The following is a 16,260-nucleotide window of genomic DNA, read 5'->3' on the forward strand; positions in this document are numbered from 1 at the left end:
ATTGTATCATAATGTATTGGCTAACGTCTTAGGCTCAGCCAATGAGGTTTAAGTAGGTCTTGGTCAGCAGACTTGTAGTGTCCTCTTTTGGAGGTGACGTCCACCTCTTTACCTTCCCTACAGCACCTCATTGTCTTAAGGTCGTGACCCCACCCTTTATGTTTTGTCGACAGTATCAGTGTGATAAGATGCAAGGGGTTCTGCATTCACCCCGGCCTAAATTTAAACCAGGCCAACAAAGGGAGCGGACAATGAAAGCACCCTCCTGTTAGCAGACACAGCAGTGGGTTCGAGATAGGCGGCTGCCATTTTATAATTTAGATGACGCTCTGTTGCTCTAGTGTCCCTTCCCATTTTTATTGAAAGTGAAAGGGAGCGAGTGGCGGATTGCTCGATGGAATGGCTAAAATGTGTTATGAAAAGGTTGTCAAATCTTCACCCTCGAACGTCATAGGCCTAGTTCTCCTCATAACTTCAATCCATTCTAACATGCATTGGGTGAGGTAGGATGTCAGTGGGCGTGCATTGGGTGAGGTAGGATGTCAGTGGGCGTGCATTGGGTGAGGTAGGATGTCAGTGGGCGTGCATTGGGTGAGGTAGGACGTCAGTGGGCGTGCATTGGGCGAGGTAGGATGTCAGTGGGCGTGCATTGGGCGAGGTAGGATGTCAGTGGGCTTGCATTGGGTCAGGTAGGACGTCAGTGGGCGTGCATTGGGCGAGGTAGGATGTCAGTGGGGGTGCATTGGGTGAGGTAGAACGTCAGTGGGCGTGCATTGGGTGAGGTAGGATGTCAGTGGGAGTGCATTGGGCGAGGTGGGTGTGCATTGGGTGAGGTAGGATGTCAGTGGGCGTGCATTGGGTGAGGTAGGATGTCAGTGGGCGTGCATTGGGTGAGGTAGGATGTCAGTGGGCGTGCATTGGGTGAGGTAGGATGTCAGTGGGCGTGCATTGGGTGAGGTAGGATGTCAGTGGGCGTGCATTGGGTGAAGTAGGATGTCAGTGGGCGTGCATTGGGTGAGGTAGGACGTCAGTGGGCGTGCATTGGCCGAGGTAGGACGTCAGTGGGCGTGCAATGGGCGAGGTAGGACGTCAGTGGGCGTGCATTGGGCGAGGTAGGATGTCAGTGGGTGTGCATTGGGCGAGGTAGGATGTCAGTGGGCTTGCATTGGGCGAGGTAGGATGTCAGTGGGGGTGCATTGGGTGAGGTAGAACGTCAGTGGGCGTGCATTGGGTGAGGTAGGATGTCAGTGGGAGTGCATTGGGCGAGGTGGGTGTGCATTGGGTGAGGTAGGATGTCAGTGGGCGTGCATTGGGTGAGGTAGGATGTCAGTGGGCGTGCATTGGGTGAGGTAGGATGTCAGTGGGCGTGCATTGGGTGAGGTAGGATGTCAGTGGGCGTGCATTGGGTGAGGTAGGATGTCAGTGGGCGTGCATTGGGTGAAGTAGGATGTCAGTGGGCGTGCATTGGGTGAGGTAGGACGTCAGTGGGCGTGCATTGGGCGAGGTAGGACGTCAGTGGGCGTGCAATGGGCGAGGTAGGACGTCAGTGGGCGTGCATTGGGCGAGGTAGGATGTCAGTGGGTGTGCATTGGGCGAGGTAGGATGTCAGTGGGCTTGCATTGGGCGAGGTAGGATGTCAGTGGGCGTGCATTGGGCGAGGTAGGATGTCAATGGGCTTGCATTGGGTGAGGTAGGACGTCAGTGGGCGTGCATTGGGCGAGGTAGGACGTCAGTGGGCGTGCATTGGGCGAGGTAGGATGTCAGTGGGCTTGCATTGGGTCAGGTAGGACGTCAGTGGGCGTGCATTGGGCGAGGTAGGATGTCAGTGGGCTTGCATTGGGTGAGGTAGGACATCAGTGGGCGTGCATTGGGCGAGGTAGGATGTCAGTGGGTGTGCATTGGGTGAGGTAGGATGTCAGTGGGCGTGCATTGGGTGAGGTAGGACGTCAGTGGGCGTGCATTGGGTGAGGTAGGATGTCAGTGGGCGTGCAATGGGCCACTTCCTCCTTTGAATTCTGTCTGCCCGACCAAATTGTCATGTCGCTCAACAAGTTGGCCCAGCGCCCTGTTTTCTGCACCCTTCTCCCAGTGGAGTTGCATAACAACCCATAGAGAATGGAGACTGGAGAGGCAGCCTCGGTCATATTGTGTTTGGCCCCAAACACAGGGAACACAAGGCTATCATTGTTAGCTAATGTCCTCCTGGGAGGAAATACCTCCAATAGTTTGCCTACAGTATGGTACGGTACACTGCTACTGTCTGACTTGGACCCGGAGGTGTGCTGAAACATTAGATCCCCCTTAATGTATCTGGTTTCATTAAGGAAATAGTTAAGAAGTGGTAATAGAGCAAAATGTCTCAGACCCCATTAAAGACTAGAATAATACTAATTTGGCATTTCAAAAATACAAAGGGTCAGAATGAGTACTTTTTTTTTTTTTTTTTTTTTTTTTTTGTACAAGCAGCTTTTGAAGGAATCTTAAGTAATGTCATAACAACAATAGGAAGTCCTGGTGGCCTGGTTTACTTTGCTCCTGGAGGGGGTCCACCAGAGTTCCTGGAAGGATCACTCCCGAAATGAAAACCTGGAATTTACAGTTGGTGGGATGTTATGCTGTCGGAACTCCGGTAGCCGAGTAGTTTGAGCCGGATTGGCCCACCTCCTTTTGATCTGTCCAGCGCTGCCCCACTCTGGATCATAACCTTGTCAGTGTCTGTGGAAAGGCTTTTGTACTCAGGAAATGACTATGAGATGGATGTCATTTCAACAACACCAAGCCTAGAGGACAAATGGTGTGGTTGTTAGGCCATAGCCTACTCTCAGGGTGAAATCAGAGGCTAAGACCTTTGTCGCAATTCCTGACCAACCTGATTTTGTGCTTGAATAGCACTGTTATTTATAAACCCATCACACGCTTGCCCGTGCTTTCTATCGCGCTCTGTCGTGTACACACACACACACACACACACACACACACACTTCTCACTTTTAATTGCTTCACACTCATACCGAGTGTATCATTGCTTTGGATATACAATACAAGATGCACTTAGATATCCTCCCCCTTTGTTTTTGCGGTTGGCCCCAACATCTCAAACATTATCCAATACAAAACCAGAAAATGCAAGTGCAATGATAGCAAAAGGGAGTGGAAAAATGGGGTCCTTCGCATTCTTTCCATGGCGCCAATCTCAAAAGACAATTTTGAAATATTTAAGACAGAAGCCACAATTGATGGTTATGCATATTTGTCTCTCTCTCACTGGTGCTCCCGAGTGGTATAGGAGTGGCGCTGTTTCCCACGCTTGTGATGTCAAAGAGCAATGGTAGGCTTAAAGGAAAACTGACATTAGCATGCCACCTAGTGGTCGTTCTTGGTAAGGTCTAATTCTCTGTGTCAATGGGCCGATTGGACTTGCGCTCCGGTGTTTTGAATCCTTACCACCCTTCCTTGACATTATAGTCGTAGTTACTGTATGTGATTAGATAAGTCAAAGCAAGGTTTCCACCTTAGTGGGTACACCTACCTGACCTCAAATCTGTGATGAGGCCCACATAAAGAAGCACTATGCAGACATCTCTTTGCCATTTCCTGGTTGTTAAAATTCTATTAGTTGGACTAATTTCAGTTTATGTGACAAAACATGTAAGTATAGTGTAGAGAATCATTGTACCATCTAAACTGCTGTGAAATATTCAGAACCAAAAATATTGTATTTCAGCTGTTTGAAGCTGGTGTAGCAAAACCAGAAGTAAAAGATGCAAAAACTAAATGTAAGACCGGGAAGCATAGAAATAGCACACACAGAACAGATCTACTGCTTCTTAGTTTTGCTTTCAATGAGAATGACAGATCAAATTCATATAGAAATCATTGTTAGGTCGTATGACACAAAAAAGGAAGGGAAGGGAAGACTGAAGGATGTCACCTATAAGCTTTCAACAGGGCCTGTCGTCCCGTGGGAAAAGTACTCAATTGTCATACTTGAGTCATTTTCTATTAAGGTATCTTTTTACTTTTACTCAAGTGAAAGGCACCCAGTAAAACACTACTTGAGTAAAAGTCTTAAAGCAAAGGTTGTCAAAAATATAAATTGTACAGTACAAATACCCCCCCAAAAATGACTTTAGTACTTATAAATATATTTTACTTAAGTACTTTACACCGCTGTGAATCAGCATGTTCAGTGTTTCGTCTATAGTCCCCAATAATGTAGCTCAGGGTCTCCAACACACAATTTTAACCACCGTCTGTTCAGGGGCAGACCGACAGATTTGTACCTTGTCAGCTCGGGATTTGAACATGCAAACTTTCAGTTACTAGTCCAACGCTCTAACCACTGGGCTACCCTGCCGCCCCGACACATGATTATTTGTATCAATTAGGTGGCGATAGTTTTTTGCTAAATCTGCCATGACATGTGCTGCAGCAATAAGACAGGTGCAGTCCGTGATAGTAGTATGGCTCCCCTGGAGCAAATTAGGGTTAAGTGCCTTGCTCAAGGACACAAAGAACACAAACGTTTTTTTGCCATGTCGGCTCAGGTAATCGAACCAGCAACCTTTCACTTACCGGCAAAAAGCTCTAACCACTAGGCTACTTTCCGCCCTGGACACGACATCAATAAGGATATTTCAATACGTCTTTAGTGTTATCAATTTCTATGGCTATTTCAGCCTGCTGGATGATTTGCTTCACTGTTCTATTTTATGACGACGAATCCCAACTATCCTGTCCTTTTACAATAGATGGCGCCAGAGCCCGTAGTCTCCATGCAGAATTCTCAGGCCAACAACCGCCTACAAAACAGTAGGCAATTTCAGAACAGAACATAAGGCTTCAATTAGGCTGGGGAAATCACTGCATGATGTAACACGGGGTGAAGTAACCCATTCTATGGAGCTTTGAAGGCCAACCTAGTTTTTTATTTTATTTTTAGTTCTAATTCAACCAACAGCCAACGATCTAAACCGTGTTTTATATTGCATGGATGCGGTGTATTTTGAGGGTGGAATAGGGCCTATATTTGATACCCTATTAGCAAATCTGACTTTGCATAATAGCCTATAGGCCTTTTCTGTTCAACATGCACACATTCGTATGTGCAATTGTTCTAATAATAAACTTGCAAAAGATCCGATTTCAGATCTATACAACAGCTCGTGTTTGATCCATGATCTTGTATTTGTCCTAACTCACGCTTTCGGTGGGTGTTAAGTTCGTGCGACCCATGGGGCGTTTCAACCAAGCATTCCCTCCCTTTCTCAGTCTGTGACCTCTCACCGGAGTTGATTCAAACCTGTTGGCCCTTCCATTCCTTCCCCGTTGGTGTCAGACGGTCTCAGAGCCCAGGAACTTGCTGTCAGCTGAAAAAGTCCAGACAAATGAAGGGAAGCACCACCCGTCCTGTTTTTGTTTTGTTGTTTTTGTCTCTGAAATAAATATTTCTTAGATTTACGTGCTTCTCAGAATTAAAAACAATTCTGGGGTCCTGTGGTGTACTATGTTGCCCAGAAGGGCAGAGGTGTGTCTGTGCCTAAAATGTATCTGCACATCTGTGTATCTACACATCTCCTACATGTATGTCTGTGAGTACATGTGCTTCTGCCCCTGTGCATTAGGAAGGGACAAGATGTCTGGGTGGCAGGAAGAGTGTTGCGTCGCCAGGGCTGTGTCACATCAGCTGGCTGGTGGCTGAAGAGTGGGACCTCTGTGAAAACACAGACCCTCTCTTGTCTCCCCCCGTCCCCCCCCACCCCCGTCGCATCGGCCTCCAGTCTCCACTCTATGAACACTTTGCCCCCCCCCCCCGCCCTTCAATATCCCCTCCTTCACATTCAATGGACTCTATATACACGCACACACACTCACTGACTCGATACCCTCTGCACACTGATTCAGTGTGCACCCACACACAGTGGCTATGCTGTGTGGACTGCATGGGCACTTTGTTTCACCTCCATCTTGGAAGAGTGCCACTGATCAAGGAGAGCTGGGACGATAAACTGAAAATCATAGACACCGACCATACCGGTTACTTATTGTAGGCATTTTGCCGATATCGTTCATTACAATAAGTAGCCTATACTAGAGAAATGTGAGGTTTGAAATGAAATAAGTTTGCAGATATGGGATTTGTTAATGGGACAATGGATGGCTGCAACCATCAAACTATACTGAACAAATGTAGTGTTGGTCCCATGATTCATGAGCTGAAATAAAAGATCCCAGAAATGTCCATTATGCACAACAAGCATATTTATCTCCAATTGTGTGCACAAATTTTCTTACATCCCTGTTAGCAAGCATTTCTCCTTTGCCAAGATAATCCATCCACCTGACAGGTGGGGCATATCAAGAGGCTGATTAAACAGCATGGTCATTACACAGGTGGACCTTGTGCTGGGGACAAAAAAACAGGCCACTCTAAATATGTGCAGTTTTATCACACAACAAAATGCCACAGATGTCTCAAGTTTTGAGGCAGCATGCAATTGGCACGCTGACTGCAGGAATGTCCACCAGAGCTGTTGCCAGAGAATTGAATTTTCATTTCTCTAACATAAGCCGCCTCGTTTTAGAGAATGTGGCAGTACATCCAACCGGTCTTATAACCGCATACCATGTTTTCACACGCCAGCCCAGGACATCTGGCTTCTTCACCTGCGGGATCGTCTGAGACCAGCCACCCAAACAGCTAATGAACCCCAACTAATTCTGATTGGCTGGGCCTGGCTATGCCCTCCAAAGGCCCACCCATGGCTGCGCCCCTGACCAGTCATGTGATATCCATAGATTAGGGCCTAATGTATTTATTTCAGGCACAACCTGAGACTTGATAAAGGGAGGCACTGAATAGGGAATTTGTAGGGGTTCCAATTGTCTTTTCCCTCAGCAGTAGGCTACTATTCCCCTGCCTTTCCATACCCACTCCCTCATATTCAGTGTAAAGACTGAGGGAGAGTACTCTCCATGAGTAAAATGAACTGCCGATTCTTCACGTCTGACCTTTTTTTTTCTCTCAATGATATTCATACAACCGGTCGAATCTGCTAAACTACCTCAAATTATTCTCCATGTTGAAATGCAATGACTAATGACTGACCGTCTCCTCTCTTTCCACAGGACCTGGAGATAGTCTACTCCTATCTTCACGGGATGGAGGCCCTTTCTAACCTCAGAGAACACCAGCTGAGGTGAGCGCTCCCCATTTTGATTCACATTTATCACATGAGTTGAAGTTAACGAACATGTATTCGAAGTTATTTCCACGCGAATAGCACATGAATGACTATTTACAGTGCATTCGGAAAGTATTCAGACCCCTTCCCTTTTTCCACATGTTACGTTACAGCCTTATTCTAAAAATGGATTACACCCCCCCCCCCCCCCCCCCCCTCATCAATGTACAGAGTCGTGGCCAAAAGTTTTGAGAATAACACAAATATTAATTTCCACAATATTTGCTGCTTCAGTGTCTTTAGATATTTTTTTGTCAGATGTTACTATGGGATACTGAAGTATAATTACAAGCATTTCATAAGTGTCAAAGGCTTTTATTGACAATTACATGAAGTTGATTCAAAGAGTCAATATTTTGCAGTGTTGACCCTTCTTTTTCAAGACCTCTGCAATCTGCCCTGGCATGCTGTCAATTAACTTCTGAACCACATCCTGACTGATGGCAGCCCATCAGTTTGTCAGAAGTTTGTCAGAATTTGTGGGGTTTTGTTTGTCCACCCGCCTCTTGAGGATTGACCACAAGTTCTCAATGGGATTAAGGTCTGGGGAGTTTCCTGGCCATGGACCCAAAATATCGATGTTTTGCTCATGCTTATGGCAAGATGCTTCATCATGCTGGAAAAGGCATTGTTCGTCACCAAACTGTTCCTGGATGGTTGGGAGAAGTTGCTATCGAAGGATGTGTTGGTACAATTCTTTATTCATCGCTGTGTTCTTAGGCAAAATTGTGAGTGAGCCCACTCCCTTGGCTGAGAAGCAACCCCACACATGAATGGTCTCAGGATGCTTTACTGTTGGCATGACACAGGACTGATGGTAGCGCTCACCTTGTCTTCTCTGGACAAGCTTTTTTCCGGATGCCCCAAACAATCGGAAAGGGGATTCAACAGAGAAAATTACTTTACCACAGTCCTTAGCAGTCCAATCCCTGTACCTTTTGCAGAATATCAGTCTGTCCCTGATGTTTTTCCTGGAGAGAAGTGGCTTCTTTGCTGCCCTTCTTGACACCAGGCTATCCTCCAAAAGTCTTCGCCTCACTGTGCGTGCAGATGCACTCACACCTGCCTGCTGCCATTCCTGAGCAACCTCTGTACTGGTGGTGCCCCGATCCCGCAGCTTTAGGAGACGGTCCTGGTGCTTGCTGGACTTTCTTGGGCGCCCTGAAGCCTTCTTCACCACAATTGAACCGCTCTCCTTGAACTTCTTGATGATCCGATAAATGGTTGATTTAGGTGCAATCTTACTGGCAGCAAAATGATTAGGAAATATAGTCAAAGAAACCTCAATTTGTAGCAATTACAGCCTGCAGACCTTTGGCATTCTAGTTGTCAATTTGTTGAGGTAATCTGAAGAGATTTCACTCCATGCTTCCTGAAGCACCTCCCACAAGTTGGATTGGCTTGATGGGCACTTCTTACGTTACCATGTGGTCTAGCTGCTCCCACAACAGATCAATAGGGTTGATCTGGTGACTGTGCTGGCCACTCCATTATAGACAGAATACCAGCTGACTGATTCTTCACTAAATATTTATTGCACAGTTTGGAGCTGTGCTTTGGGTCATTGTAGGAGGACATTGTCTCCAGATAAGCGCCGTCCACAGGGTGTGGCATGGCGTTGTAAAATGGAGTGATGGCCTTCTTCAAGATCCCTTTTACCCTGTACAAATCTCCCACTTTACCACCACCATATCACCCCCAGACCATCACATTGCCTCCACCATGCTTGACAGATGGCGTCAAGTACTCCTCCAGCATATTTTCATTTTTTCATCGTCTCAATGTTGTTCTTTGTGATCCGAACACCTCAAACTTAGATTCGTCTGTCCTTAACAGTTTTTTTCCAATCTTCCTCTGTCCAGTGTCTGTGTTCTTTTGCCCATCTCAATCTTTGACTTTTATTGGCCAGTCTGAGATATGGCTTTTTCTTTGCAACTCTGCCTTGATGGTCAGCATCCCGGAGTCGCCTCTTCACTGTTGACGTTGAGACTGGTGTTTTGCGGGTTTTGCTGCCAGTTGTGGACTTGTGAGATAGATGTCTGTTCCTTAAACTAGACACTAATGTACTTGTCCTCATGCTCAGTTGTGTACCGGGGCCAGTTTGCGCTGTTCTGTGAAGGGAGTAGTACACAGCGTTGTACAAGATCTTCAGATTCTTGGCAATTTCTCGCATGGAACAGCCTTCATTTCTCAGAACAAGAATAGACTGACGAGTTTCAGAAGAAAGTGCCTTGTTTCTGGCCATTTTGAGCCTGTAATCGAACCCACAAATGCTGTTGCTCCAGATACTCAACTAGTCTAAAGAAGGCCAGTTTTATTGCTTCTTTAATCAGGACAGCAGTTTTCAGAAGTGCTAACATAATTGCAAAAGGGTTTTCTAATGATCAATTAGCCTTTTAGAATGATAAACTTGGATTAGCTAACACATCGTGCCATTGGAACACAGGAGTGATGTTTTCTTATAATGGGCCTCTGTACACCAAAGTAGATATTCCATAAAAAATCAGCCGTTTACTGTTACAATGATCATTTACAACATTAACAATGTCTACACTGTATTTCTGATCAATTTGATGTTTTTTTAATGGACAAAAAATGTTGCTTTTCTTTCAAAAACAAGGACATTTGTAAGTGAACCCAAACTTTCAAACGGTGGTGTATGTATGTGTCAGCCGACTTAATTATAAACATGTTAAATAGGTTCTATTATATTTCAAAATTCTAATCAGGTAATTGTAACCTTGTAAGGCTGCATGTCCTGCACCAGCATTGCATGTTCTCTCCCAGCTTCATGGTTTGAACGAGGTGCGTAATTCCATTCCATATAATACAATGTAATACAGTCCGCACTCAAAGATTAGCCTACTGGAGCTTGTTTCATTTTTTTTTTATTTTTTACCCAAGATCGATGGGCTTTTATGTTTTTGTTGTTGTACGTAATGTGCTATCCATGTGCTGGAGAACGGCAAAATCTTTTGGGCTTTTTTGGCTTGGGCTCAAAATGTGTCTAGCTTATAAAATTTACATTTAATATATGGCTCATCAGGCTTGAATTTTCATGCTGATTTTAAAGCTCTAATCAAAATTAAGACATTTCTATGCTTGAGAATGACACTTGTGGTTTTTGGCGGGAAATAGTGGGTTACCTGGGAGAAATGAAATACCGGGAAAAATATTCAACCCGAGTCCACTCCACTCTACAAACAGTCCTTAGTCTGGGGTCGGTTCCCATCAGGCCATGTGTGGATACATGTGGATTATACTGCTGGGGAACAATACCAGAGCACATGACCCTGGCCTGCTAGAACATTCCACAACTTGACCCATTCGCTCCCCCCTTGTCCACACACACACACACATCACAAGCCCCCCCCCCCCCCCGCTTGCCCTTCGGATTCCCAAAGAATGTCCCCATCGCCTTTGGTCGAAAAGACCAATCCAGCCAGTCTTAAACATGTTAACCCTTTAGCAAAAATCCCACTACCCTACAATCACACTAACTATGGGATTAAGCGATCGGTTTTGATATTTTCCGTCTGTATTAAAGGAATGTGTTGTTCTCCTTTGCGGTAGCTAGTTCTCTGGGACTCTTGTTTTTTCTCCCGCTTGTTTTGCATCCTTGAGCAACAAGAACAACATGCATGACAAATGCTCAAATCTATTTTTGGGAGTTGGTGTTTTTTTATTTTTTTTATCGCTGCTTATTACGGTAAAGTTGCACAAACTTGGTAGGCCTTGAGTTACTTTTTAAAACACCTATATGAGTGACATTTCTGTCCTCTCAAAAAGGTTAACTCCGTCGTGCGCTGCACATAACTCAAGAAACTGAACTTCGTGGACTCACCCATCCATCTGTTCTGTTGTATTTGGTAACACGTATATCTGACTGTTGTCTTTTCCCTTCTCTCCTCTCTCCCCTTCTTCCCTGCAGGATAATATGTGAGACAGTGCGCTATGAAAGACACGAAGCCAATGAAGTGCTCTACTAGTAAGTACCCGTGTGTGTGTGTGTGTGTGTGTGTGTGTGTGTGTACCTAAGTGCACATTTTCTTAATACATCCATTCTTAATAAATCATATCTACATATTCTCTGCCAGATGCCTTTACACTAGACATGATCAAAGTCCAACTTATTGACATGCAGCGATTAGGCCCCAATGCCGCAGAGCACAGAACTGAATGATTTAATTGACTCTAATGAAAACAAATGGGCGTGACCATCTGCGCGGTCACCAGATACCCTCTCAGTGCTACCTAGGAGTGATTCTAAACCACTCTGCTGCACTGCTGGAGCGGAGACCTGCAAGGTATTCCGGAACAATTGAATTTGGCCTACTCTACAAGTCATTGAGCTGTGGATTGATGTCAAAGTGTAGATTTAATGGTTTCTAAATCGCTCGTCTTGGATCGTTTGCTCCTGGCTAGCAGGCTATTTGAGGTAATGCTTTGCATTCTGACTTCCAATTCAGACTGAGATAAGATAGTGATGTGCCTTGAGAGGGTATGGAAATGCTTCGCACCTCTGTGTGTATGTGTATGAGCTTTTGAGCATGTGTGTGCGTGCATGTGGTGTTTTTATGGTGTGTGTGTGTGCACAATCTTGGTGCATGAGAATGAAGGACCCCTCTGGCGCAGTTCAGTCTCCCGTTGGCATGGGGCACTCATTGCTTTGCCCCAAGACATCCTGTTATGAGGCCAAGAGCCAGAGAACGGACAGACACACACACACACACTCAAGTAGGCTTCCCCCAACCCTGACGATGGACAGTCCCAGTGATTTCACACTCAAATTTTGTTTCCAAAGGGAGCGTGCACAAAAGAGATCCTCCACACTACCTTTACCACTCCATTAAGAGTTAAGTCTTCTCCCATATCCCTTCTAGATGGGAATTGTCCTCTGAAAATAAGTGACAATTGACAGACTAGGAGTAATGATCCATTTTAAAATTATGTTTGTATAATTTGCTGTTTGAGTAGTTAATTATTAATCTAATTGTTAGAGAATGGTAATGTATAATTTGGTTGAACAGTGGAGAGATTCTATTTTTCATTTGATGGACATAATGGTGTAGCTGTTGTGCAATTTATGTTGGTAAAAGTTCTATAATGTGGTTGTGCCTATCTAATTGGTCTTAGGCCTTACGTCATATCGAGAGGTTTAACTGTTGTCAAATATCTCTGAAGAGAAATAATGACCTTTTATAGAAAATCACTTGTTGTAGCTTTATCAACAGTGGCTTTAAGGTGAGGAAAAGGTCAATGAATTAACCCTATCATTTCCTCAAAATGCCAAGAGTGGTCTAGATCCCTATCGGCGCCCCTCTTCTTTCCTCTGTGTCTGTGTGCACGAATAGGTGCAGGAGACAGCCTCGGTATCTCATTAAGAGTGATGCAGGAACTGCTTAAACAAACGCAATGCAGATTAGCCAGTATTGTCTTTGTTATTGGAGCCCCTCTCACATAGACCCCCTTAGCCTCCCCCATTGGGTTTAGCCCTAGCCAAGGAGCTGCCTCATTAGATGAGAGCAGGGCTGTCCCAGAATGCCCTAGTCAGAGGGGGCACACACACACACACACACACACACACACACACACACACGCACACACACAGTTACGCGTACATACACAGTTGTACACACACTCGCACGTACAGTTGAAGTCAGAAGGTCACACATACTTATGTTGCAGTCATTAAAACTCGTTTTTCAACCACTCCACAAATTTCTTGTTAACAAACTATAGTTTTGACAAGTCGGTTAGGACATCTACTTTGTGCATGACACAAGTCATTTTCCCAATAATTGTTTACAGACTATTTCACTTACAGATTATTTCACTTATAATTCACTCTATCACAATGCTGGAGGTAACCGGTACAAAGGTATCTATATCCACTGTAAAACTAGTCCTAAATCGACATAACCTGAAAGGCCGCTCAGCAAGAAAGAAGCCACTGCTCCAAAACCGCCATAAAAAAGCCAGACTACGGTTTGCAACAGCACATGGGGACAAAGATTGTACTTTTTGGAGAAATGTCCTCTGATCTGATGAAGCAAAAATAGAACTGTTTGGCCATAATGACCATCATTATGCTTGGAGGAAAAAGGGGGAGGCTTGCAAGCCGAAGAACACCCTCCCAACCGTGAAGCACGGAGGTGGCAGCATCATGTTCTGGGGTTGCTGTGCTGCAGGAGGGACTGCTGCACTTCACAAAATAGATGTCATCATGAGGAAGGGAAAATTACATGGATATATTGAAGCAACATCTCAAGACATCATTCATGAAGTTAAAATGTAGTCACAAATGGGTCTTCCAAATGGACAATGACTTCAAGCATACTTCCAAAGTTGTGGCAAAATCCCTTAATTAAGGACAACAATGTCTAGGTATTGGAGTGGCCATCCCAAAGATCTGACCTCAGTCCTATAGAGAATTTGTGGGCAGAACTGAAAAAGCGTGTGCGAGCAAACCTGACTCAGTTACACCAGCTCTGTCAGGAGGAATGGGCCAAAATTCATCCAACTTATTGTGGGAAGCTTGTGGAAGGCTACCCGAAACGTTTGACCCAAGTTAAACAATTTAAAGGCCATGCTACCAAATATTAATTGAGTTTATGTAAATTTCTGACCCACTGGGAATGTGATGAAAGAAATCAAATCTGAAATAAATCATTCTCTCTATCTTTCTGACATTTCACATTCTTAAAATAAAGTGCTGATCCTAACTGACCTAAAATTGAATTTTTACTAGGATTAAACGTCAGGAATTGTAAAAAAAAACTTTGTTTAAATGTATTTGGCTAAGGTGTATGTAAAACTTTTGACTTCAACTGTATGTTAGTGGGTGTGACATTGAGCCGGCACAATGTGGATGAATAGCCAGGCAAGTCTTATATCGGAGTAGGGCTATATGTGCAAGACTACAGGCACTATAGGTGCAGACAAGTGAATAAATGTATTTGGTTAAGCTGTATGTAAACTTCCGACTTCAACTGTATGCTCTCCCATTGGCCAAAAGTAGTAATGGAGAGAGGGGGCATCTGGTTCCCCCCGCTGCTAGCTTGAGGCTAGTGTGGAGACACTTTCAGCACTCTCTTTCTACCCACGCTTACATGTGTTTTTTTTAATTTTATTGTGTGTATGAACGAGCGCACGCGTGCCTGTGATAATGTGTACGGAGTATGTATGCTTGCATGAGTATTATTGGGCAGGGTAGGGGATTCCTCTTGTAGACATTGACTGGGGTTCTTCCTGGATAAGTACTGGGAACAAACAGTGGGAAAATCAGATACAGTCTCCCCCTGTGGAGAATCTCATTAAGGATCTTTAGCTGAAGTGGTTCCTTTTAACTTTTCTATTTTTAGCAATGAGTTCTGTCTACCTGGGGACTCAGAGGCATTAAAGCCAAACACTGTAAGATAGAAGTACTGATGGCCCCTTTTTTAAGGTAAACCCCCGTAGGGCCGGGACGATACCTGTATGGCGACGCTCGTTAGTATCGTGGCAAGGAAACAAAACACAAAGCGGGTTTAACTTCTTTAGGAAAACATGTTGGAAACAAACATTTATGTTGTCATCCACAGTTACTTATTTTCCAAGCTAAAGCACACAACATACAGCAGGTTTTTAAAGGACCAAAGAGTTCGGTCTGCCTTGTGTTTTCATTCTTTGCCATTTGAAAAATATATTGTGATACTGGTATTGTCCCAGCTCTAATTGCACAGTTCCTGAGATCAAGGCATAGACGGCACATTTTGGATTGGGAGGTTAAGAACTGTAATTGTTACAAGGCTAAGCAACTCCCATCTCACTTCCAAACCAATTCTGTCCAAACCTGAAACGCCAAAGTGAGGTTGATAGTGTGCGTGCCACAGGCAATACACCGCCATCTTAGTACCTTCACAGTTCCTAAACCCAGAGTATTTCACTTGACGGGAATTGATTATACCTTCCAGCAGTCCTCATCTCTGGGCATTCCTCTTCCCTGATGTGTTGTCTGTCTGTCGGTCTGTCTTATGTGTCCATGCGTGTCTAACTTCCCCTGTGTGTGTGTGCGTGTGTGTGTGTGTGTGCAGCGCTCACACGCAGCTGTCGGAAAGTTCCCCCCCACCCCAGCTCCTATTCCCACCAGGGTCCTACTGTAATCAGCTGGGAACGTGGCCGCTTGCCTCTGGAAACAAGGTCATCTGATTAGGGATAACCACTGGGAAGAGAGCTGGGGAAAAATGTTATGTTACATCCAGGCAACGCGTAGGGAGCATGGTGTTTACGTCCTCTGTTCTAGGACCATTGCATTTACATATTTCTGTATGTGCAAATCTAGATAGTAAACGAAATACCTATATATATTTTTTTCTTTCTGAGAAATACCACTGTAAAGGACAAAACGCACAAAAAATGGGCGTGGAAAGGCAGATTCAATGTGTCAACTGATGATTTACTGATTAATCGCAATGAGAGTGATGGTCTCTGTAGGAATTGGGAAGAGTCGTGTCAGTGTTAGGGTTAACAATATTCTGTAGTAAGGTCCATCCTCTCTGTGTGTCTGTCTGTGTGAGAGTTCAGACGTACATAGGCTTACGGTTGCAAAACAACAGGCTAGGTATTGCTCTGTTTCGGCCGTTATGGGTAGCCTAGCTGTGAGCCTGGTTCCTCTCTAGGTTTCTTCCTAGGTTCCAGCCTTTCCAGGGAGTTTTTCCTAGACACCGTGCTTCTACATCGGCATTGCTTGCTGTTGGGGCTTTAGGCTGGGTTTCTGTACAGCACTTTGTGACGTCGGCAAATGTAAAAAAGAGCTTTATAAATACATTGATTGTGGATGAGAAGAATTTGCTTTTTTGTTTCCTTAAGTGCTCTTGCATCAACAACCTTTGACATGTTTGAGTCCTTTATGATGTAATATGTGACCTGTGGATTCAAATAAAGTATTTTTAAAGTGTGTGCGTATATAGATGTACTTGTATGTTCACATGCGTACATTTGTGCTCGTCTGTTTGTTTGGGCCTTCATTTATCCC

At 44.7% G+C, this 16,260-nt stretch overlaps 1 protein-coding gene across 10 annotated transcripts in view; it reads left to right on the forward strand.

Annotated features, from left to right (window-relative positions):
* The window catches only part of LOC110504162 (rap guanine nucleotide exchange factor 2), a 128,364-nt gene that overhangs the window by 40,265 nt on the left and 71,839 nt on the right, over nt 1-16,260 (forward strand). For all 10 annotated transcript variants that reach the window (XM_036970350.1, XM_036970351.1, XM_036970354.1 and 7 more), the window contains exons 2-3: nt 7,129-7,199; nt 11,176-11,232. In XM_036970350.1, the coding sequence (XP_036826245.1) occupies nt 7,129-7,199; nt 11,176-11,232 (128 nt within the window). The remainder of the gene's footprint in view (nt 1-7,128; nt 7,200-11,175; nt 11,233-16,260) is intronic.

This window comes from Oncorhynchus mykiss, chromosome 31 (assembly GCF_013265735.2).
Source record: "Oncorhynchus mykiss isolate Arlee chromosome 31, USDA_OmykA_1.1, whole genome shotgun sequence".
NCBI classification, from domain to species: Eukaryota; Metazoa; Chordata; class Actinopteri; order Salmoniformes; family Salmonidae; genus Oncorhynchus; species Oncorhynchus mykiss.